This window comes from Buceros rhinoceros, unplaced genomic scaffold, assembly GCF_000710305.1.
Source record: "Buceros rhinoceros silvestris isolate BGI_N320 unplaced genomic scaffold, ASM71030v1 scaffold10174, whole genome shotgun sequence".
Taxonomy (NCBI): Eukaryota; Metazoa; Chordata; class Aves; order Bucerotiformes; family Bucerotidae; genus Buceros; species Buceros rhinoceros.
Genome location: NW_010406475.1, coordinates 46,880 through 70,993, shown reverse-complemented (window position 1 = coordinate 70,993; position 24,114 = coordinate 46,880). Strand labels below are relative to the sequence as shown.

Here is a 24,114-nt window from a genome sequence, read left to right as displayed (position 1 = left end):
CCTCACTATATTGCATGATAAATCTCCTATGAATATTGTCTTAGATGATGCTGTGCCAGTGATGACACAGAGAGGAGAGCAGTACTTTCCACAGCATCATTCCAGCCTTTCAGCTCTTTGCAAGAAATATGGTCAATAATCAACATTGATCCTGCCAGGGTAAACTTAAACTGGCTGCTCTGAAAGTGGTGATGAAAGAAAACATAGTAGGCAGCCAAACCCCACGATAACCTAAGGGGAAATTCTCCAAGAGCCAACCTGCTCAGGAAGCCTGAGGCAAGGGAGATAGTGGAGAGGTGCAGGGCCACAGCTCACTGCACTGACTCATGGTCTCCTAATGACCAAAGTCTGCTCAGGAGTGCAAGAAGACCACTTTTGCTCCGCAGTGGAGAACACACAGGACATCTCTGTGAGGAGGAAACACCTCACTTCCCTGACCTCTAATAAAAAGAGGAAAGAGAATTTATACTTTTAAAACTATTCCTGTATGGCAGCATTACCTATTTTTATAAGCACAAGTATCTAATGGCAATTTTTGAAATTCAAGGCTTTTAGCAAGTTTTTTGAAAAGTGCAATCTAAATGAGCTTATGATCTAAACAGACCACAGAGAGACAAGAATGGATCAGGGAAAGGATACAGATAGAAACAGACTAGGAGCAAGCACGTGTGTCAAGTGGATTTTTAGTACAAAAAATGTTCTCACACTGTAGGCAGGGCCCAATTCTATCCCACAGCGAAGAGAAGTTTGCCACTGGCTTCAAACGAGCAGGATCCAGCTTTGTGTACTAACCTTTTTTGAACTGACACTTACAAGTAAATCTTCAGTGAAAATGACCTTAAGTAATTAATTATTCTCAGTGCACTTAATTAGCAGTAAAATATGTCTTCAGTGGCATTAAACACCACCTGCATAATGAAGAAGTTGCCTTCAATAGAAAGTTAAACAGAGTTTATACTGGTTGCTTTTTTATTATAAAGCTGTCTGTAAAAATGGCCTGTAGCACAGTTTTCAGTGTGACCAGAATGTATTGCTGAAAGGATGAGCAGCCACGCGATGAGTGAGTGGACGTGATCTGATCGGTATGAAAAGGTTAGGGATGGGCTCGGTACAGAAAGCAATTTTTTTTTTAATGTGTTGATTTTGTAACAATAAGAATGGATAAATAAACCTACAGGCTCACACCTCACACCTTGCTAGTGAATTACAACAGACCAAGTCCAGCCTATCTTAATTCAGTAAAGTTCTGCCAAGGATGAATCTAATTACTGGCTGCCACTGACAACTGTAATTGAAAGGTACCTGTTGTGCTGCCATCCTACCACTCTACTCACTCAAAATAACTGAAAGTAGCACAGTTAATTGAATGACATGTCTACACAGAAAGTGTTCACAGAGCAGGAATCTTCTATTACCTGCAACTTACTTCTGGGAAGACTCAGAAATGAAATAAACACTCATAATGCAGCATTTTGCTCAAGATGAGTATGGTTGCATCCATGGCCTTTGATGGTTATTCTCACACACAGTTCAACTTGTAAGTATTAAGGAGGACTTGAAATTACTTAATACGGACTTATAAACTTTAGAGGTTGAATATCCTGGCACTAAAGTGAAATAATTGGGCAAAGGATGCCTGATAGTAAATTTAAATTTCTCTTCTTTCCACGTCACAAGGAAAGCCTATGTACAATATTAACTCATTAATCTGCTTACGGTTTTCTGAGAATCATCCTCATATGAGCATCTGGTCCAATCTGAGACAGAAGAAGCATAGTGTCCTGGAGCTCTTCATCACACTCCTTTTTCTCTTCCTCAGTTGGCAAAGGGGCATCTTCACTCTCATCATCCAAAAATCGATAAAACAAGTATTTGTCTTGAAAGTGGTATTCCTGATCCACTGAAAACAACGTATCAAACATTAAGCTCTCCTCATTAAAGTTAACCTTGTAGAAAACTGCGTAGCATTGTGTATGTCACAGATATATTAGCTAAGAAGGGAAAGAAAGCTACAGAGAAATTGCAAGCGTATGAAGCACTTTTATTTTTCACGTCTCACATTATGTAGCTTAAAAGGTACGCTTTTAAATTGTGTACTACAAATTCTTTCAAAACACATTCTATATATGTATGTTGTGTATACATACATGTGTGTCTGCTCAAGCATGTGTGCTTTTTATTATACCACATCTGGTTTTGTTCTTAGTGTTTCAAGCCATTTAATTTAAGGTAACAATTCACACTGGGGAAACGGATCCATCATGAATTTCTAATAGGTGTTAGAAATTAACACCTTGCCCTACATTTTTCAGACAGGGCTAAAAGTTAACTAAAGTATCTAAATTCTTTCCAATGTACCAGAAATGTACATCAATAAGATATAATCCCAAGGAAAAGTTCATTGATCTGTGTCCTGGTAGAAGAACTTAATGGAAAGACTACCAAGAGAAGAATTCTAAAGATTCACTATGATACAGCGAAGGACAAACCACTGGCCTTCCAAGCAAGTCAAAGTGATGTGTTGAGTTTGACACTGTGGTGCAGCTTACAAAAGCTTCCCCTGGGAGTTCAAGGTAATATTTGGCAGGAATTAAAGCTAGAGTCCTTAGGATAAGGACGAGGTGGAAACAATCTGTCTTCTCAGTGTAGAAATTTCTCCCTGGCATATGGGAAGCACAAGAGAGAACAAATGGAAGAGTACTGTAACAGAGCTGCTCTTCTGAACTTAATAAAACTGTACATGCAAAGCTTCAAATATGAATATTGCTTTAGAAAGCTACCCTTTTGAGGGCTGTAATATCCTGTTACCATGAAAATCCTGCAAATGGAAATTGAAAGTCAATGTAAAATACAGTCAGAAAACTAACATGAAATCCCAGATCTCTGCATTGGAATACTTGGAGTGCTGAATTTGGGAACCATTCCAAAACCAATGAAAGTCATTCCAAAATTATGGATCTGAGCAAACACAAATGCTCACATTCACTTCCAATGCTGCACATCTTTGATGGAGAACAGTTTGTGTATGGAAATATGTTTCTTGGTTTTGGCCCGAGTGCTATCCAGCTCTTGCGATATAAGCACCAGACACAGTATTCCTAAGTATAATCAGAGTTATTATTGTAAATTATTCATTTACTTTTCAATATTATCCTAAGTTAAAAAGGTATATTGGTAGTAAGATTCAGGTAATACTGTCTGTGTTTGCACTTGCATTTATGAATGAACAGGCTGCTCTGTAGCATTTCTTTCGGGCTGAGGATCCCTTTCTTTTTCATGAAAGAGGCACTGAATTTACACATTGCCCACATTTTAGTCAAGATGCCAATTATCTTACCATGGTTAAGAACACCTTCTTCCAGCAATACTTGCCACATGCCAACAGCCTGGGTTCGTGAATGGACACAAGGACTTTGCTGCATCATCCAGTCAACTAGTTCTGTCCCCACGCAGCATTGTCTGAAGGACAAATAAGATACAAATTAAAAGGGAGCTTGCCAAGAGAGGGATCACACACAGCGTCTGCCAAGAACAGTGGTATCTTAAAGTCTGTATAACCTTAGTCAAACACCCCTACAGAAAACACAGTGTCACCACCTACACACATACGCTTGAAATACCAGTGAAGGTGTTCAGTTTTGAGATGACCTCAGCAGAACAACAAGTGTTTTGGGAAACACAAAGTTCAGAGAATCACAGGAAGCCTGTGCCACCTGATACGAAACCTGTTACACCAGTGCAACAACCTCCAACCCAGATTTCAAAGGATGCCTTCTCCGTATACCACGGGATAGCAAAAGCCTCAAGCTTTTCATAATCCTGCATGAAAACAATCATCTAACACTTTGAAAGCTTTGCCAGTGAGAACAGCCTCTGCGGGAAGAGTGAGTGTTATGAGAGTGTTCCTCCATTTGCAGCCAAGCTCTGGCTACGCTGTATGTGAGGACATTGTTTGTAGGTCACTTCGCAGCTCCTGACTGACCCAGAGGCAGACAACAGCAGGCCTCAAGTTTCACAGAATGACCAAAGTGGGGGAAAAAACCGAAAAACCACATGGTCACTAATTAAAACTCTCTGTCATAACACTCCCTGTCTCAGCAGAACAGAAGTAAATAATCAATGTGATCCAAGGCTTACAAATCTCTAACTGATCACACATAGAACAGATAGGAAGCTGACCAGCCAGCCCTCCTAGACAGGCTCTCGTGGCTCCACACTTCAAGCATCACTTTCAGAGATCAAGGAAATAGATAATACTGAAATCGCTGAAATTTGCCTTAAATAATGCTTTTCCAATAAAAATCCCATGCTAATGACAAAAAATTCCCCTCACCTGGATCAAATCTAAATTTTGGCATTCCATATTTAAAAAAACAAAGGATAGAACAGTGAGACTTTTTTGCATTCATGTACAAAATAAAATGTTGCAGTTGCTTGGACCAGCATCAATCTTCATGTATCATATATGCTCTTCTGTTCCTCCAGAACAATGAGCAATGTCATATCATGATATATTGTCAGATCACCTCCCAAGCTCCAAATACCTTGCATCATACTAAATAGACTTTGGAATGAAATATGGAAAATCAATGCACTTATCTCAAAAGTGGATCAGCAACATATTGATTTACTATTTAGAAAAAGACATACTCAGAGATTTTAAACCAATTTTATTTAAATATACTCTGAATAATGCATTAAGTATTAGATTTAAACATCAGAAACTAAACCAAATTGATTATTTCTTAAGACAACAGTAGATAGATCCTGACCCCTTGAAGTCAGATTCCTATTCTATGAGTGCCAGTTATCCCTCTTCAGCAAGGCAGTGCTGCCACCATCAGGAAGATAAGAAAGCCTGGTAATACACTGAAAAAGAAAATTAAATAGAGCAGAAAATCTACATAAGGAATGTTTCTCACTAGCTTAATTTCCATAACTCCATACTGAGCAACACCAGTGTAGCAATCAGTACAGTAACATAATATATTAATGAACATTCCTATTATCTCTTCCTGATATACAAAGAGAACAGAATCTACATTTGAACTTGATATTGCACAGAATATTCCGGCTAACTATGCTATTAACTTTAGAAGACTTGTTGTATGTGAATGCTCTGTTCACAATCATGGACTCATTTCCAGACAAATTACTTCAGAAAAGATTTACCAGGCCCAATATAGATTGCATAACATCCAGACTCAAACAGCAGCTCAGAATAATTTCAGTAATTTTGAGACCTGTAAGTACGGTAAGGCATAAATCACAAATCAGAGGATGGCAGGCATAAAAATTCAGAGACCTCTATACAATCAGCTCACACACCTGTAAGTCTTCAGATGGTATTTACGATCTCTTATCATGTGAGGGGCTCTGGACAGAATGTTATTCCGCAAAATCTTTCCAGCTCTGAGGATCTTTTCTGAAGGAACCTTGGTGATCATAGAGAAAAAAAAAGGGACCAAGACACACAGATTTTAAACTTTCCGTACTTTCTGTACTGTCTTCTGCAAAATAAAACACAAGATATCTTTTCTCTAAATTATAAGTCCTTGCACAGATGTTAACTTCTGCAAAGCAATGTAGATATTTGGGGTTTTAAGCCTCACATACTTATAATATCTAAGAAAAAGCATCACTTCAGCTGACATCACCACAGGAGTTATTTCCATTGGTCTAGCAGCCTGCCTCTACAGCACACCTGTGTCCTATTACCTGTGTAATGCTTTTAGTAGGGCGATGTGAGATGTGAGGTTCAATAAGTGGTGTCTGAAAAATAAAATGAAATTAAATACATTCATAAATGTTGAGCAGTAAAATAAAATAAAGGCTAAAACAAAAAAAGCTGAACAAAGAAGCTGTAAAACCAAAGAATGACGTGTAAGTTCAAGCTCTGCCCAGAGGACATGAGTAGAAAAGGCTCTCTGAAGACGTCCCAAAGACAAACTTGGCTCAGCAAATTAAAGCAGTGACACGACAGGTGAAGATGAATAACAAATGCACATTAAACATTCTACAGTACTAATGAAATGCGCAATGGCCAAACATCACACCAGATCTGAGGCTATGTGGGCATAGCTTGCTCTTCCCCTTGCTGATCTGGACCCACAGTGGGCACGACAGTATTTCTCTGCACGCAGCTGCCTCCGCCATTCAGTCTCCCACCACAGAAACCCTCTCCTCTTTCAACACCTTTTTCTATTCAGCTCTCTTCTCTCTTACAGCGTAGCACAAGGAACAGGAAAGAAGAAAAAGCTCTGCTCCCACTATCTGTCTTTTCCAACCTATCATCAGGCCTAGCTGGCAAACCTTTTATAGGCACTCTCTGAAATGTAAGAGCATGCAGGCCACTCGCAGAGACCTGGGTAAGAACTTTCACAAAGGGGCTGGTGAAGGAAAAAGAAAAGAGTAAAGCAGATGTTTTGGTTCTGCAAAGGGAAGAATGAAAGGAAAGACTATGAGGGGGTGGTAGAAATGGAAAAACAGGCATGTAACAAACACGTGACAGGAAAGGGGAGACAGGAAGCAATGGCACAACACAGGGGCAAAAGGAAAGCAGAAGGTTAAAGGACAGTAGAAATGGAGGCAAAGGAGAACACAACTGAACTTCAGCAGCCACCTCAGAATGAGGACCAAGTTTTGCTCTGTTGGGACTTGTAGTTAACAGCATGGACCAAATTTACTTTTAGGGTGAAAGGTCAGGAGATGTGACATAAGGGCTGAATTCCTCTGGCCTTCTGGGCATGCTGACAAAGCAGATCATACCAAACACAGAGGTCTCCCACAAGGACGCACCTTTGCACATTGGCCCATAGCAGCGACTTCTCCCTTACAGCTGTGCAGCAAAGGCAGGACAGCCAGACTGGAAGTACAGTGAAACACATGCTGTGTGCTGCTGGCTTGCTGGGTATCAGTTTTCTTAAGCTAGATATCTGCTTGTTAGCTCCCATAGGATTTTCGTGATGTGATAAAGTTCTTGTAATGAAACAGTGTCAGGAGCTATGAATGCATCAGGAGACTATAGGTCATCCAGGAAGGGAAAAATGAGGGAAGGACATGACAGAAATCAATAGAGGTAAGACAACCTCAAAAGAGAGGTCTGTATATGGAAAACAATGCAAATGGCTTTTAATTTCTACTCATACCTTACAAGAAGTCTCTGAAAAGACAAATCAACACAATTAAATTGTGATTCCTGATTTTTCTCATTAATACGTCAACAAATTTTCCAAGACTCATTTAAACATTATAAACATTTCTGTCCCAACAGAAGGGCAGTAGAATATACTTCAAAGGAGAGATAAAATATGTAAGACAAAAGATAAGAGACTTTTACAGCAGTAGAGTAGTGGAAATGAATGCACATTTTTGTTCTTTACAGTTTCCACTAAACTCCAACAAAAATGCATAAAACTAATAAGTGAAAAAATTGAATATGGATGAAGATTTGTCAATAAATATCCCATCCTAATCAAAACAGAATAAAAGAGGTCATTCAGAAGAAATCTGATTCAACCCAAAAGTACATAAGAAACCAAAGGTGAAAGCTAAGAATCTCCAGAAAGTAGCAAGAAGGTTTGTTCACCTACATTTGATCCTGACCAATACAGAGAGGTCAGCTCCTAGAAGGTAACCTGGGTGAAGATGGTCATGAAATGATCCAGCAGCAGAACTTTACAGAAGGAAGAAAGAACATCAAAATAGACTAGTAGGACTAGGAAGAAAAATTTATATATAATCAGAACTCCAATAGCTAAATTCCTGGAGCATAGCATGGGGGAACAAGAGTAAGGTAAATGGAGATAAAGAGAGCTGGTGGTTAGTTAAAGAAACCATACTAACCACATATACAATATATAATAGTACAGAGCTGGAAGGTGTAGTAAAGACTCAACTTAGGTAAAGAAAGAGCACTCTAATTGAAATACAAGAAGGAAAAGCACAGAAAGGACAAAGTAGGAGGTTACAAAAGGCAAGTATAAAAACCAAATTGAGTAACAAAGGACAGAATTAGAAAAGCAAAGGCATAAAATGAGACAGATCTACCAAGAAATGTGAAGAGGCACAAAAAAATATTCCACGAGAACACTAGTAGTAAAAGAAAAAAATAAAAAAGTGCTGATCAGAGTGTTCATCAGAGGGAAATTTATTGACAGATAATTCAAGAGGGCCAGAAGCAGTTGATTTATTTTTGTATCAATGGTCATTGGGAAGATCAGTGGCAGAGAGATGGCTAATATCCTAGGTAGCAGAGTGACAGGAGTAAAATCTCAGCCTGAAAAAACAAAAGAATAGATGAGAAAATATTACATATATTAACTACTTTCAGATTGGCTGAACTAGCAGCCATACCAGAGGTCTGTTCTGAGTGTTCTCAAGAATATATCACGTCTGATAATATTTAGTATTAAGACAGGATGAAGTAGAATGTACACCGATTGATTCTGCAGAAGACTTCAGGATGAGAGGGAGTGCACATACACTGGAGAATAAATTTACAAACCGATACAGTTTTGACATTGGTCTGAAAAAGATGTGATGCTGTCATGCTACACAAGATAGTGCTGACTACTTTTCTGAAGCAGGCAGAATCAGCTATACAAAGTAGGGAAGAAGTGTCTTAGTGCAGCTCCATAGAAAAATAAATTAGTTTTATAATAGATATTAAACAGAACTGAGTGAGCAATTCCATACTTGTGAGAAAGCAACAAATACTGTACTGAGATGTAGTAACAGATTAGATGCATAATGCAGTTTTTGCTTTAGTCAGCCTATATAAGACCTAAGCTACAGCACCATCTCATTTGCCCACTTTACTTCAAAAGCATCTAAACCAACTGGACAAAATCTAGAGGAGAGCAACAAGAACAATCAGAAAGCACAACATAAATAATCAAAGTTGTTCAGCTAAGGAAAAGGCAAGTCTTAGCAGAAGTATAATAAAAGTCTTCATATTTAAAAGACATTTGCAAAGAAGAAAGAAGTGACCCAACCCATCGCGCAGAGATAAAGAGTTCAAATTGTTTTAAGAAAGATTCAGGTTAGACATTGGTGAAATTTTTCCAACAGCGTGGACAGTGAACACTGGCACAGATTCCCAGGGAGGTGTGATTCTTCCATCTTTAGAGGCTTGGCAGGATATGTAAGGTATCTGTCAGGAGTGACACAGCTATAATGAATTCTGCACGTGGCTCAGGGATGGACTAGGTGCTTTCCTGAAGTACCTTTCAGTCTCACAATGTGCAACTTTCGATGACATGTTTACACATCTAAAATTAGTTGAACCATGAGGTGGTGCTTAAAGAGATGGTCAGTAATACAACTCCCAGAGCAGCACACCTGAACTCAAGAAAACAAAACAGTCCCTCCTACTGAGGAACAACATCGTTGCCATCCCAAAGACATGCTCAGCAGACTCCCCTCAAAGTTACTGCTTTTTGAAGCTACTGCAGTGAACTCTGGCTGCACTAGTGATGAGCTGAAATGCAGCAAATGGAACTGCAGGGCTTGGACTGAGTTTGTTATAGAAAGGCAAGTCTCGCTTCAAAGGCAGAGAAATGTAACATCAATTAGTTAACAGGAGATACAGTGATCCAGCAACAGCTTCCTGTCAGGAAGAAAAGGATTCTGTAAAAGATTGTATCTTGGGGTAATAGTCATAACTTGGCTGAAGTCAAAGCAATGTTTTTAAGACTTTACAGTCTTGCATCTCCCATTAAGGGATGCTTAGAAAGCACTTAGAAAAAAAGAAGCAGCTTTCCCTATAAAACAGCAGTGAGTGAGCAGAGAGTGTCGTTACCTTCTTAATACATTATCTCTGAAGAATTAATGTGACTGAAGCACATACATGTTGCATGGAGCTGTATGACTGCAGCTACCTGATCACATTTTTCAGGACTTCTGAATAAGGAAAACGTTACCATGTGAAGATCTCAAATGTGCAAGCCAATTAGAAGAATTTACAAATTATTGCCCGTCTTCTAGTTCTATCTTTCCTTTGGCATGAGATAAAGCATCACAGCACTACCATCTTGAGCTTTAGCTACTTCATGTCCTTTTCCAACTAGTGCACACAGAGACAGTTTACTATGATCTGCTGGGCCCTGGGAAAAGGGAGAAGGTGCATATGGGTCTGGAGGGTGGAGAAGGGAAGCCTGCAGGTGTTGGTAGGGGGAAGCAGAAAATGATCATGAGAATCTGTGATAAAATTAATTCATTGTTTATATTGTCAAATTCCACATCTGTACATTTATGGATTCACACATGGGCCATTCAAACAAACCCTTCATGAAGCCAATCACAAAACTTCCTATTTAAGTTGTGGTAAAGCAGGGAAAGTAACAATTTTAGCCTCCACTCCCTTGAAATTTCAAACATCTATGCATGAGAGCAATATCATAGATTTAAATGGGACTATTCATGTGTATAAATTTATGCACACATTTAATCTCTGGGGAAACAGGCCTTAGATTACAAACTATAGGGCAAGGGCTGCCTTCTTACATCACTGAGAAAGCCATGTGCAAACAAATAAATAACACCATGAACCGCAGTAACAAGAGACCTAACATGAGGTCTGCATTTATGAAGTTATTTGATTCTGCTAAACAAAACCCAAGGACACCTCTTATAAAAATACATTTTTAAATTTCCTTTGTTAAATAGCTGCAAAAGGATGTTTCTTCTGAACCTTCAGATATGAATGAATGCTTTAGATCTACAGCAATTTGGATCTATAGAATCAAATTATGGAGGGGACCCAACTTAAAAGTTAACTTAGGAAACATGTATTACAAAGAACTAAGATGAAATTAAACAAAAGCCAACAAATCATGTTTTTCCCATGACCTCAGTGTAGTTCATCTCTGAACAGAGAGCAAGTTTCAGTATTTATTGGAGTTAAGCATGGCATGTGAGGTTACCAAGGTGATCAGATAAACCTCTGCACTACTGTTGATCCTTTTATTTCCAACTGGGACACTTTGCAAGTGACATTGCAACTGACATCTGTTTTCCTGCTGGCTGGCAGGGGTTCCAGAAGGACAAAAGCCACACCAGTTGAAAGGTGTCAGCGGAAACAGCCACATCACTAAGAGGTCCATTTGTTTTACATCCTCAGTATTTACTGCTATTGGTGATTTAGGGCCTAATCCAAATCCCACTGAAATCACTGGAAAATCCCTAACTGACTCAACAGGTTTTGAGTCAAGCCCACAAAATTTGATTCTCCTAAGTGTATTTCAGGAAACAGAGCATCTTTAGTTCTTACTGCTTCCAAATGACTTCTGATGACTGCCATTTTTGACTGATATGTTTGAATATACTTGTATACACCTCCTGAAAGGTTATCAGTGCCTTACCTGGTTCACATGAGAGGAAATAAAACATACAAAAAACCATTCCCAGAATATTGATGAAAGTATAACCAATCAGTAAGATACAGCTGACAACTAGTAAAACTCCCTACAGCTCTTCCACACAACACCTACCCCTTTTATTCTTACCATTCTTTCTCAAATCCATGTATCCATTTCCGAAAGGTTGCCCTTTTTTTTTTTTTGTAACATGTCATCTATCTGAGCTACTTCAGACCAAAGGCATAGATAAGAATTCCAAAAATGAGGAGCCTTTGTAGAGATAACTCTTTTTCCAATACAAACGAGTTTTTCTGGCAATACAGTAGAACCATATAGCAGGGATAAAGCTGAGCATACAGTATCATAGCTGTGGGAGTGCATTTCCAGGTGGAAAGCAGTCTTGGATAGAGAATCCTACAGCCAACTCCACTGGTCCCATTTCCATCTGCAGAGAAAGGGTGTGTATATGCAGACTGCACCAGCCTCTGGTAGGATGCTGCAGGTAAAACAATACACTTGGTGAATGCATCTTGCTAAAAAATATTAGAGAAGCAGCTGGCCAAAGATCCCATCACAAAAAGATCCTTTGAAAAGCATATTTGTAGAAATTTGAAGGAAAATCCAACCAATATTGTAGGAATTTCTATGCTCTGTTATCCTGTGCTGGATCTCTGGACTAGCCTTACGCAGAACATGCTATGTAGAACGCTCACCAATGCTTGTTATCAGAAAATAACCTATGTCATGACCTCTAACCAACCACCCAGGACGCACAGTCTGTAAGATACCTTGGCACACACTCCGTCCCACAGGAACTTCTGATGGTTGGGACGCATTACCAGACCACAGTCATAACTGCAGGAAGACCTCATCACACTCCTCCAGAAGACAAAAAAAGTGGAAATGGAAATGAAATCATCACTACCATGCTGGAAACATTTCAGTGACCTCTTCACTATCTCCAGAAATCTATGCAGCAGCTGAAAGAACCAATATGTGCTCCCTACCAACCTCCACAGGACAGTACTGGCAGCCAAAGAGCAACGTGCCTGCTCAGGCCTTCTAACTAGAAAAGTCCAACACTGACAATGACTGACCTCGTGCTATGTCTGTAGGTGACTTAACAACACTTTGCAATTAACAAAGGACAAATTACCGAGAAAGAGCACTGGTTTCTGTTCTTCATCTATGTTTACCAAACAATGCAAGTATTAAAAGGACCTGTAGCAGGTCTACATAGTCTAAAATTGTATTACCAAAGCATTTTCAAACCACCTATGCTCACAAAAGACAACCATATCGTTTCTTAAGAAAAATCTGTTAAAAGCAGAAGTGGGAAGCAAGGAAAGGTATGAACAGAGGAACACACAGTCACAAGGATGTTTGCAAAATCAGGGTCCTTCCATGGAAATAGGAATTAATCAAATTTTTAAAATCATCTGAGTTTCATAAAACTACAGCACCTGTAACCTAAATACCCATTCATTTAACTAATTACTAACCAACTAAACCAAGGAAAATAGACTAGTAGAAATTGTCAGCGGAAGAGACACTCATTTTTATGTTTTGTTTCTGACTGCATGAACTTGCACAAATCACTTAATCACACTGTGTTTCACTTGCCTCTTTTGGAGAGAGGAATACTAATCATTTCTACCTTTGTAAAATTTTTTTAATACTGTCAGCAAATGGGCTACTATCAAAATACTCACAGCAATGATGACTTTTAAAATCTATTTTCTTCAAATGAAATAGAAGGTGAAAACTAAGCTGTATTTTAAAATACATTTTAAAATTGCTTTTCTTTAGTAATCTACATGTATTAATAGCATAAACAGGAAAATGTGTCCCTTTAAATTGTTAAATACAATCAGTGTAGTACATTTATTTTAGAAAGTTAAATTGAAGTTGCATTTTAACACTTCTACAACATTTCTTTGACAAACTGTAAATGTACATCCTTTTAACACAAAATGATTCAGCCATTACCAAAAATGATACTTCACTGTGAATGTCAAAGGGAAAAAGAATATTGAAACAGACTATGACCAGTGCAAAAAAACCCCCAGAACATGGCTAATGATGTCTCATTTTCCTGTCATTTTTCTACTTCCCTGCTACAATAAAACAGCTGCTATAACTACACAGCATGCATTGAATAAAATGTCAGAAAATGCTAACTCTGCTGTAAGCATTCCTGATATTCTGATAGAGGTGTGACTACAGCTGTCATAAGGAATCTCAAGCCAACATTGCCACAGGTTTCTCTGCTGCTACATTTTTTTTAACCTACAAAAGAATAAAGCATGTTCTTCATTGTCTTTCATGAGAATTACTTGTTTCTTAGTATCCATGCCTTTAATAGTATGTTTACCTGAAATTATTTACTTCTTGCGAGACAAACCATAATGCTAAATATTGAAAAACTTTTATGATAAATAATAGGCAGCAAGATTACTGGTTTTTAAGACCTGCCCCTGACCCATGCTACAGGTACACAGCCCACTACTCAAAGGGCAACTGAAGGGAAGAAGTTAAAGATTAATGAGCTTCTGGAGGATTTATTTCACTTGTTTCTAGATACTTCTATAACTTCTGCACACTCTCCCAGCTCCAAGTCTCCCAGGAGCCATGTGTGTAGACAACCAGGACGGGATGAACTCCCCTATGCTTCCATTACACCTAGATGCCAGAACTGCCCTCTGAGGACTAGGTAGTGAAATTTCAGATGAAGTGATTTCATGCCAAACACAAGGGTGCCAAAAACTGGATGGAGTGTGAGTTACGGGATGAAATTGTCACCCTAATAAAATCAGTGACTAATAAAACTCGGGACTTCAGTGAGGTCAAAATGCCACCCAAGTGAGGCAGAAGCACCACTGTCTCCTGGGTGAGACAATTTAGGTATTGTGTGACCCCAGTTAGTCATTCCACCTCTGAGTGTTTCAACTTCTCCATCTGTAAAATGGAGATGATAGTATCTACTCGCATCTCTGCCAAGTGATGACAATGGGCAACTGAAAACATTGCTGGACACTGCAGCTGAAATCCTGGAAGTCTACTGTCTAAAAATTCATTCCGAGCATTTTATAATGATTTTTAACATAGAAAAGAAAAGTCATCAAAGTGAGACAGGGCTAGAGGGCATTGAAGGTTATCTCCTGAATTCCCTGGGGAGGTCAGCAACAAGGTAAAGCCTCTAGCAAGCAGGGAAGCGAAGTTAATTTAAACCCATTTTGTGTCTCTTCTGGTGATTCCATGTTTCTTCTCCTCCAAGTTCAGGGCAGTGCATTGTGTGAATGTACATGAAATGAAGAAACATGGAAGGAGTGCAGCACATCTGCCTCAGATTCCAGGTGCCCCACCTACTCCTCATTCTTCTTCCTGTCATCGTCTTCATAAAAAAAATTTTGCTAAAAATTAAACTGTGAAGGAATAATCTAACAATATCCAGTGAAACACCTTCTATAATCCTACTTTACAGAAGATTTTTAATTATCTGGATTGACATTTTCTATCTACATAGAATATATTTCCTAAAAAAGGTAAATGATTGTTTCTGTAGTATGTGAGTAAATAAATAGAGGGAAGCAATCTTGCACAGATGGTTAGACCACAACATATTTTTTTAAAAAGCACATTTTCCCCTCAGCCAAGTATTTCTTCAACAGCTTTACGTCTTCCGACATAACATAAAACCCACTCAAACATTTCTCTTTACTTTACATAGTTGTGCATCAGCAGAAAAGATAAGCATTCTGCTCTTGGCAAATACCCACAAAACAGTCTTCTTATCTTCCTTAAACTTCTATTTCCCCATGATGTCTACCAAAAGCTCGTCAAAGTGAGGGGCGCTATGTGCTGAACTTGCTACCTATCCTGCCTCATGCAACTCTCTCAGGCTACACAGTCAATCTATTGGGTGGTTTTCAAAACTGGGTTGTAGTCTTGTTAGGGCAGCATCCTTCTTCCTCATGCTTTTGATGCAGGACTCAGCTCCTGTCCCTGACTGGGACACGTTAGCACTGCCACAGCTCTGCTAACCACAATGAACCTTCATGACCAGACAGATCTAACCAAAACAGAAGGTACCTGACCACAAGGGACAACATGCGTCTTCTGAGGACAACCTATCAACATCAGTACCTTCTCCTGCTATGAGGGCACATCATCATCTGATTCAGGTGGGAAATAGTGGCTGTGAAGGGTAGGGGCTTTTCTTTTTATTTTACAGTAAAATCCAATTGTGGTCTCACACATTTAACTAACACAAATGAAACTCGTAATTAGTTAATCAGTTAATTCAGTGTTCTTCAGATACTTCAGTGGCAGCAATTGTTTTGATTAAAAACATACGAAGGTTTTTGGAATCAAATTATTAGATCTGAACAACATGGATTAGTATGCCCTGTTTTTCACATTAATTCCATAATGCAATAGGAATAATCAGCAAATAAAATACAAACATTTGCATTAGTATACACTTGTGTGAACAGTAGGTATTCCCCAAGAAAACAGTAAAAGAATAACACTATTAATTCCTGTCAATCTGAAGAAAATAAAATTAGCATTCAGAAATAGTAAATATTTCATTTTCGTAAATGTGCTCCTTCCCTCCTTCTAACTTCCTACAGAGCTTGCAGCTGCCTAACTTCCTACCATTTAAACCAGGTCTTTTCACATTTGTTTCTACTGTTTTAAATTTCAGCTCACCTTCCCTGATAACTAGTGAGGGACAGACATTTCTAAACATGCTCTGAGCTGCTTCTGTTACTAAATGAATCTTCACTGCAACTTGAGAAAAAACTGGCTCCGCAAATGCACACAGAACACTGCAATAATTAACCCAAGACTGATACAGAGGTGAAATTACTCTACCTGACATTTTCCCCAGCCAACCGCAGCTCTTTAGATCCCAATTCAGCATAGGATGTTTCTGAAAGAGATGACCTCTTTTTACCTCTCTCAGTATGTAGCCCAAGCTGTGTAAATTCTGTGATGTCTGGCTTCTAGGGATATCACAGAACCAGTCCTGTCCTTGTGAAATGGAAAGAGACCTTTTGTATGTATTTTGCAATTTATCCCCTTTCTCCTATTTTTCTTTAATGTTAACACTAATTTTCACACCATTGCTAAAAATACTGCTTTGGCCAGTTGAAATTGTCCCTGCCATCTGTCAACCACTCACCTTCTTTTCAAACATAATCTCAAAATCTTCTTTAGCGTAACTGACTCTTTAGTGACTCTCTGGGCTGTATAAATTATAAGGACTGTTGTACTATGTTAAGCAAATCACGGTGTGAAAGTGTTTGCTGTTCCAGAGATGTTTAATTACTCTAATCCAAACAGCTTGCATGGAAATATTGAATGTACATAGTGTGTTGCCAGCTAACTAGTGTTAAAGCAATGTACTTTCTGCAGCAAGGTAGGAATTTTCAGTTTCGCCATGACAGTTGGTCTAGGATACTGTCTTGGGGAAAGGAAGATGCATCCTCCTCAGAGGAATTTCTGGTACAGTGAAGTTCAATATAATTGCAGATAGACCTGTGTCTGAACTGCCACAAGGTCACACAGCACTTTCCGGGCAGAAATCCAGGTTCTCTACCACAAACATCATAGCAGAAAAGCCAGACAAAATTCAAAAAGGCGCATTACAAGAACACTGGCTATAACACTAAAGATACCAAACAGACTGGGTAGCATTCAGGAGCTCTAGCGAGGCGAAGCCCTGGTTTTCTTCTCACTCCTCCTTCCCCAAATTTGGACCAGTATACAAAGAAGACAAGAGAGACATTTCTCACACAGGCTCAGGACTGCTGTGGAGCAGTGGATATATATCTGCAGCATAAGGAATGCCAGCAAACTTACTGTTAATAGTTTTGTCGATGCAGGTTTTCCTAATGTTGCCCTGGAATCCGCAACAGCTAACATTGACACTCAACAGTGTGAACTGCCACAACCCAACAGCCTGCAGAGCACAAGCTGAAAATTCCTCACCTAGACCGGCTCTGAACACAACTAAGACAACTCAAAAGGAGGGAGGGAGAGGGGAACAAATATTTGCCTGGATCTGTATATGTATTACAGCAATAACAGGAACACATTATACAAATCTGTATCTAAACACAGGAGACTGAAATCACACAGACTGATTTGTGATTTAGCAGTGAATTGCAACAGAGCTGCAAGCTGGCCTGACAAAACTATCCCCTGCCAGTTGTCCCTCTGCTTCCCCGGCAGCTAATGTGGGCTGGCAGAAATGCCAGGCTGGGGGCAGGAGAGAGTCTCAATCTGTAGCTGACAGACCTAGTAGTGTTTATGTGGAGGTTAGACATTTAAGGCTGCAGACATTTCACTGCAGCCTCAAAAAAGGACTGCTGTGCTCTATCCCCTCCTTGAACCCTGAACACAGGCTCTGCTTGGGCTGGCCCTGAACAGGAAGCTAACTTTCATCCAAAACAGTACAAAATTAATCTCAGATAAAAGATTTACGTGTTTCTGACAGTCCTGCTCCCTTACCACCAGGCAAGCAGTCAGTGTGATGGAGGAGAGGTCACACATAGCTGGACATAGAGAGAAGGGACATCAGAGGGGGGACACAGGAGAGGAGAGGTGCCCTACAGTACCAATGCAGGTCACTGGAAGCTGATGTGGTAGGGCAGCCACAGCCCTGCAGTTCTCCCTGGGCTCAACTGTGCTCTGTTCTGGGAGCTGATGGCTCTGGGAGCCGTTCTCCTATTGCACAGCCACCCTCTCCTAGAACTGCTCCTGGTGTCACTGCTGGCTCTCATTTGGCTTTAAGGTGGGCTGGGTCATAAAATGACTTGGGGTGAAAAGTAACTATCTGAGCATTGTGCAAATAGAGTGGCAGGAGAGAAGATGTTTCTTTAGTCCCCTCAGACTCATGCATTTGAAGTCAGCTACTTTAAAGAGTGAGGACGGACAAAGCAGTTCTGGGAGATTTACAAAGGCTTAATCATAATTCTCCCCTGTTAAGCTACTGGCTTTTTCTCCCTCCAGTTAATATTTAAGGTTATTATACAAATTGTTTATATAATTTCATTTGCTAAGATGAAAACAAGCATGGCTGACTAATTCTCATTAGAAGCAGTGTAATAACTGATATTAGAACTAAGATTTTTTTGTCGTTCATTTTTAGTTTGGAGCCTAAATTGTGTATTCTTTTCATTTCTCTACTAGTCAGCTCAGCTATGCGTATTTGTATTTCCTCACTAACTGCTATCTTTAATTTTAAGCCAGCTGCATCACTGATGATAAAGCACACAAAGATCAAACATGTTCACAATCTTGTGCCAAGCTTTCTTTCAGAAGAAAATTTACAAAAAGAATAGATAATGAAAAGAATAGATAAATCATAAATCTTTAAATACCTGAACAGCACTTGCTCTTTAACCATCACTGGAGATAATAGACCTAATTACGTTTTTGACTCTGTTGTAGATATCTGACATTTTTGCCTCTAACTTGGAATGGCTGTAAATGAGCATCACAAACCAAACGCTTGTTTCGGTGGTGGTGCTCTTTGCATGGAGCCAGCACAATAGGCCCCTAGATCTTGACTAGCTAACACAAAAGAAGAACAAAATCACTGGATAGCTTTTCCCCACCACTTATTAAATTCTCAAATTTATATCACCTGTACACAGTCAAAAAAAGATGCATGCCAAATGATCAGATCAGACACATTGATTACTTCTTACTGACTCAGAACTATAATTGACTTTGTGGAATACCAGTTTCCAGCATGTATTGTAGGACAGGCAGTCAAAATGCTCTGAGAGAGATTATATGAGTGACTAGAAGGAATCTGATTTTAAGATCCCTGATCCAATTTTTCTGCCAAACTTGAGAAAATAATTACAAGATTCAAAAAATTCATTTTGCTGTTTCAAATGTAAGTGACAAATATGTTACTTGTATACGCTTGACTTGTCTGAAGATATGAATCTTGAAAAGGACTGGGTTTTTTTCTCCATATAATTACCCATTCTTTCTGCCTTTCAATTGCAAGAAATAAATGGAGCACGTGTGCATGTTTTTCATGGGCTGGGACAGAATCACACAGAAGACACAGCCACAGAGCAAGAGTCATCAAAAAGTATGTATTATCAGGCTGCCCTTGTCAGCACTGGCAGGTAAGGCAACATGCTGTTTCTCCATACAACTGGAACCGAGTGTGATGCTCCTGTCAAAAGAAGGTCCCACAGCTACTTCACAATACTGAGTATTTCACAACTTCTATGTAGGAATTTCTGCTATTTTTCCATTATTTATTTTATTTGCCTAAACTGTGACAGCAACACTCATTCAGCAAGGCAAAAGGAGTCCAAAAGGGAAAAAGTCTCTTCAGCCTTTCCCATGCTAGCTCAAGCACCTCCATAAACCTTTCATGAGGAAAAGGTTAGTCAAGGAGGAGGTGAGTTCTTCCTTACTCTGCTACTCTGAAGAAGGCCAACAGTGTGAGTTAGGTCCCCTTCAAATTACAAGATTAGTTTTTCATTTGTCTATTCATTCCAAACTTCTTCCTCTTAGGATTATCACACCAACGACTGATCACAATAAGCTCCTGTAAAAAAAAACTCATTGGAAATGTATGAACACATATGAATTCCCTGCCTTAAAATGTTCTGAGTAAACCAGCATCTTTCTGTCTGACAGTAACTCCATCTTCTGTGACTGCAAGCTTTTTGTAGCAGAGGCCTCCCATCCCTCCTCTACACCACAGAACCCAGCACAAACAAGAATTGCTAGGCTTTAGGATACACATAAATTGCAATAAAGGCTGACATAAAAACTTTAAAAAGCACCAAAATAACAACAACTGGTTGAGGGGACCCTTCATTCAGACAAATAGTGTGGAGATCATACATGTTACACACTCAGATGTGAAAGCCCTGGAACTGAAAACTCATATAGTTTAGCTCTAACATTTCAAGTACATGGATTGCTCTGCTGTTAACAGAAGAGGTCTCTCTTTCCCGTACCTCTCATTCTTCGTCTTTTCACTACTCCCTCATGATAAAATCCACACTACCTTGATTTGGATCTTGCAGGTAGTTTCAGAATGACTCAGAAAATCATTGCAGCACTTAAAGAAGGATAAAGATGCAGACACAGTTTTTCAAACTCGATTTTCAATTCCTGAGCAAAGTGCAGTGGTTGGTTCTGGAATGTCTTGCAGCTGTGACAGGAAAGAAAGGCTCTTTCATCAGGTGCTGCCAATATAATTGTGCTGCACTACCGAACACTGTTCATTATTTTTCCTATTATCCATCTTTTCCCAAGACAAATGTGGCAATTTGTTTACTTTTTTAAAATGGAAAAGCACCGACATATATTTAATCCTCTGTTATTACTCTTAGAAAATAATGGTAAAATTTAATAATAAGAATATTGCTTTAGTATCTGTAGGTTGCAAAATTCTGTCCTTTTCTGCAGTTTAATTTATCTTTAATTTAATTTAATTCATTGAGTTTAATTCATTTACCAACAGAAGTCTTGCCTCCATCTCTTACCAATCTCACTATCCATAGACAGTTCTATTTATCCTTAGAGCTGTCCTTAGAACCACCACAATTAAAACTCCTCATTGTAGAAAGAAGGGACCACATTTTTTCTTCCAAATTCACGGAAAGGTTTAAAGGACCAGGGATTTGAACCAGATCAAGTATGCACTGAAGAGATACTAAGTTATTTCAACGCGTACATGGGTAAAAACACAGCAATCTGGACCAAGGATTCTGTTCTTTTTCTCCACAATGCTACTTATTCCTGTATAGTAATAGATCAAATGAGAATCTCTAATCACATCTGTAGGTTTCATATTGGGACTACTCTGGCTAGTTCATTAGCGATCAGATTGGAGCTCAGTTATATGATTAGATATAGCAGAAGAAATTGTTTCCACTAGAAACTGCCATAAGGGTCTCCAGAATTCAGGTACAAAATGAAATCACGAGCCATTTCATAGATTATCAGGTAGCTGAATTGAAGAACAGAAGATGGGGTGGTGCAAGCTTTCCCTTGAGGCATCACTAGTCACACTGGCATTTGGAAGGGAAGCCTACAACTGTGTATCAGCTCCATATGGCTAGAACCACAGACAGTGATGTACCAAAACCTTCTGTGGTGGTTCTGCAACAATTTAATTTATGCAAAGCCAGCAGAACTACTAATAAATTTGTTTACATTAGAGAGATCTGATGACATAAAAAGACCTTCACATTTTTCATTACGAAGTTCATTACTAATGTATGAAAAATGTATTTTTCACAGACTCCTACTCATCTCACACTCCTGTCTGTTATTTTTCCTGCCATATGCTGTCACCATGTGACTCATTGCCAGGGACTATATGCACAGCCTCTGCACTAGCCTAATTGTTACAGCCTGTGATAATGATCGAACCCTGAGCACTTCCACTTAGAGCAAAATGAAGAACTTGAACAGACCTCGGAGCAAATTACTTATATATATATGTGAAATTGGTGCCAAAATATCACAGCAGCCTGTAAAAGTAATTGGTAGAGTTAGGACTGCATGAAGACATTATTTAGAAATATTTGCACATAGTGCTTTTATGCAACCACTTTAAAAACAGAAAATGAAAGGAAATTTTTTTTTAACCCTGTGCTAATATTGTTTAGAAAAAATGACTCTGGCAGAGAGCCCAGGAGAGCATAGGAATTAATGCACCCATATCACTGGACAGTTATATAAAAGACCCACACAGAAAATCAGTTTGTCATAACACAGTTTTCATTTGAGTGTTGGAGAGGTTACCACTTCCAAACAAACACCTTGTCATTGCATCTTGCTAGAACACTGCCTGCTTTCCTGCTGCCTCTCTCTTTCTTCCTTCTTGTAGGTTCACAATTTCATGAGCGTGTGAAACATTTCCCTTAGCATTCTGCAAATGCTTTATCAAATTCCACGTTTGACAATCTACTGAATATGCTAAAAGATATGCTTTCCTCTTGGTTAACTGGGAAAAGTAAACTGAAATATAGGGAAATCATAAGTTAAATTATTGTGTTTATTGCTGGAGTAGCTAATATGCTGAATGAACATAGTTTTTACTGGTGTCTTGTGAGGGTTCTTCAAGGCTGCATATAATGAACTGTAGTGTCATCTTTAAAAATAAAAGTAGTATACTTCACATGTCCAGATCTACACCTAAGCACTTGAAAATTTAAATACGTGAATATTCATTTGCCTGACAATGTTGAAAATTGTAGTATTTCAAGGATTAACACTTAGATTCTGTCATTCCCTGTCAACTGAAAGATCTTTTCGATGTAGTTTTATTAAATACATTTAGAGTTGAAAAAATAGCAAATCATGTTTTCATGATCACTGCAATTACTTAAATGCATAAAAGTCAGCATGGCAGCTAAGCCTTTTTGAAAATTCAGTAAAGAAAAGGAATCTACATTTTATCATATTAGATTAACCAGGGAAGAAGATGGATGAAATTTGACTTGCAGAGGAGTACTTCCGCACATCCTATAGGAACTTTGCTATACAAATACCTCAAATAAATTACTTCCAAAAAGCTTCCAGTCTAGAAAATTTGGAGTCATTACATGAAAAGCGTAAAGGGGACGTTTCAGTCTGAGAGCCTCAGAAACTCGACCCCTGTGTTTTTCGAATATTACTTCGTGCACTAGGGGGAGCTCCTGCCACTCGTTAGCGCAATGGAAACCCAAAGGCAATATACGGAACACAACGGAAATGAAGGAAGAGAGAGACTTTAGAAAAAAGTCATATTCTTCACCCAGTGACAAGAATGACTGTATGAATCTGCACAATTTAATCTGCTTATGTGTTCTATGTTCAGTATGGCTTCCTCAGCACAAAAGACATGAAGAGGCACTTCCCCGCTTTTCACAATGTATGACTTCAGTGAAGAAGGTACAAATCTATGTAGGTTTTTAACAGCCATAGAGATTAAGTTGCACAAAAATAAGTTAGCACGGTTGTTGAGGTGAGATGTTGTTTAATCCAGTGCATCACAGGAAAAATACATGAGAGGTAATCAAAGTCCGTGCCATAACAAACACGCATAAGAGGACTTCATTAACACTGCTCAGTCAGTCTCCATTCTTGAAATTCTCTGCTTTCGAGCACTTTATTTTTCAGCCTTTCTTTCAAGCAGAATTATTTTGTACGGTTTCTTGAGGATGTGGGATGCTAGCAAACTGCAGTATGGAGATTATGGAAAACAATATAAAACTGCAGCTTGAATCATTAGCCAGGTTAGGACTTTTTGACTATTGAGTACTTGAATAAAAAGAGTAATTGTTATTAATCACAGATTTCTGTTCTTTCTGTGGATCTTCCTACACTTTCTTAGGCATAGCATCCACAGTTTGTAAAGGAGTTTAAAACATTCACTGATGGCAGAAAAAAGCACTCAGCACTCCATAGGAGAGCAGACATTGACGCTCTCAATGGGTCTGTCCTCTGTTTTTACTCATATTAATTCCTGTGTCTCTGAACTCATTTCTGCAAGGCCCTCTTCTTTATAACTATCATGTATCTTATGTCTCCAGAGAGGAATGGGCGATTTCTTTACTCATTTCCTACTCAGGCACCAGCAGAGGGTGTAAACGCACCGGGGAGACAGTGGTTTTCAGTTAGCGTCTGGCTTTAGAATATTCAAAATGTTGCTCTAGCAACCAGAGTAAGTGATTGCGAGAAAACCCTCGCCATAAAGTATCAACACAGGAAT

General features: G+C 39.0%; 1 protein-coding gene across 1 annotated transcript in view; it reads right to left on the bottom strand.

Annotated features, from left to right (window-relative positions):
• Nucleotides 1-24,114, bottom strand: part of LOC104491650 (rap guanine nucleotide exchange factor 4-like) — a gene marked incomplete at both ends in the record, with an annotated part of 37,353 nt that overhangs the window by 8,412 nt on the left and 4,827 nt on the right. The window contains 4 exons of the mRNA XM_010134100.1: nucleotides 1,717-1,900; nucleotides 3,338-3,459; nucleotides 5,329-5,435; nucleotides 5,719-5,772. Of these exons, the coding sequence (XP_010132402.1) occupies nucleotides 1,717-1,900; nucleotides 3,338-3,459; nucleotides 5,329-5,435; nucleotides 5,719-5,772 (467 nt within the window). The remainder of the gene's footprint in view (nucleotides 1-1,716; nucleotides 1,901-3,337; nucleotides 3,460-5,328; nucleotides 5,436-5,718; nucleotides 5,773-24,114) is intronic.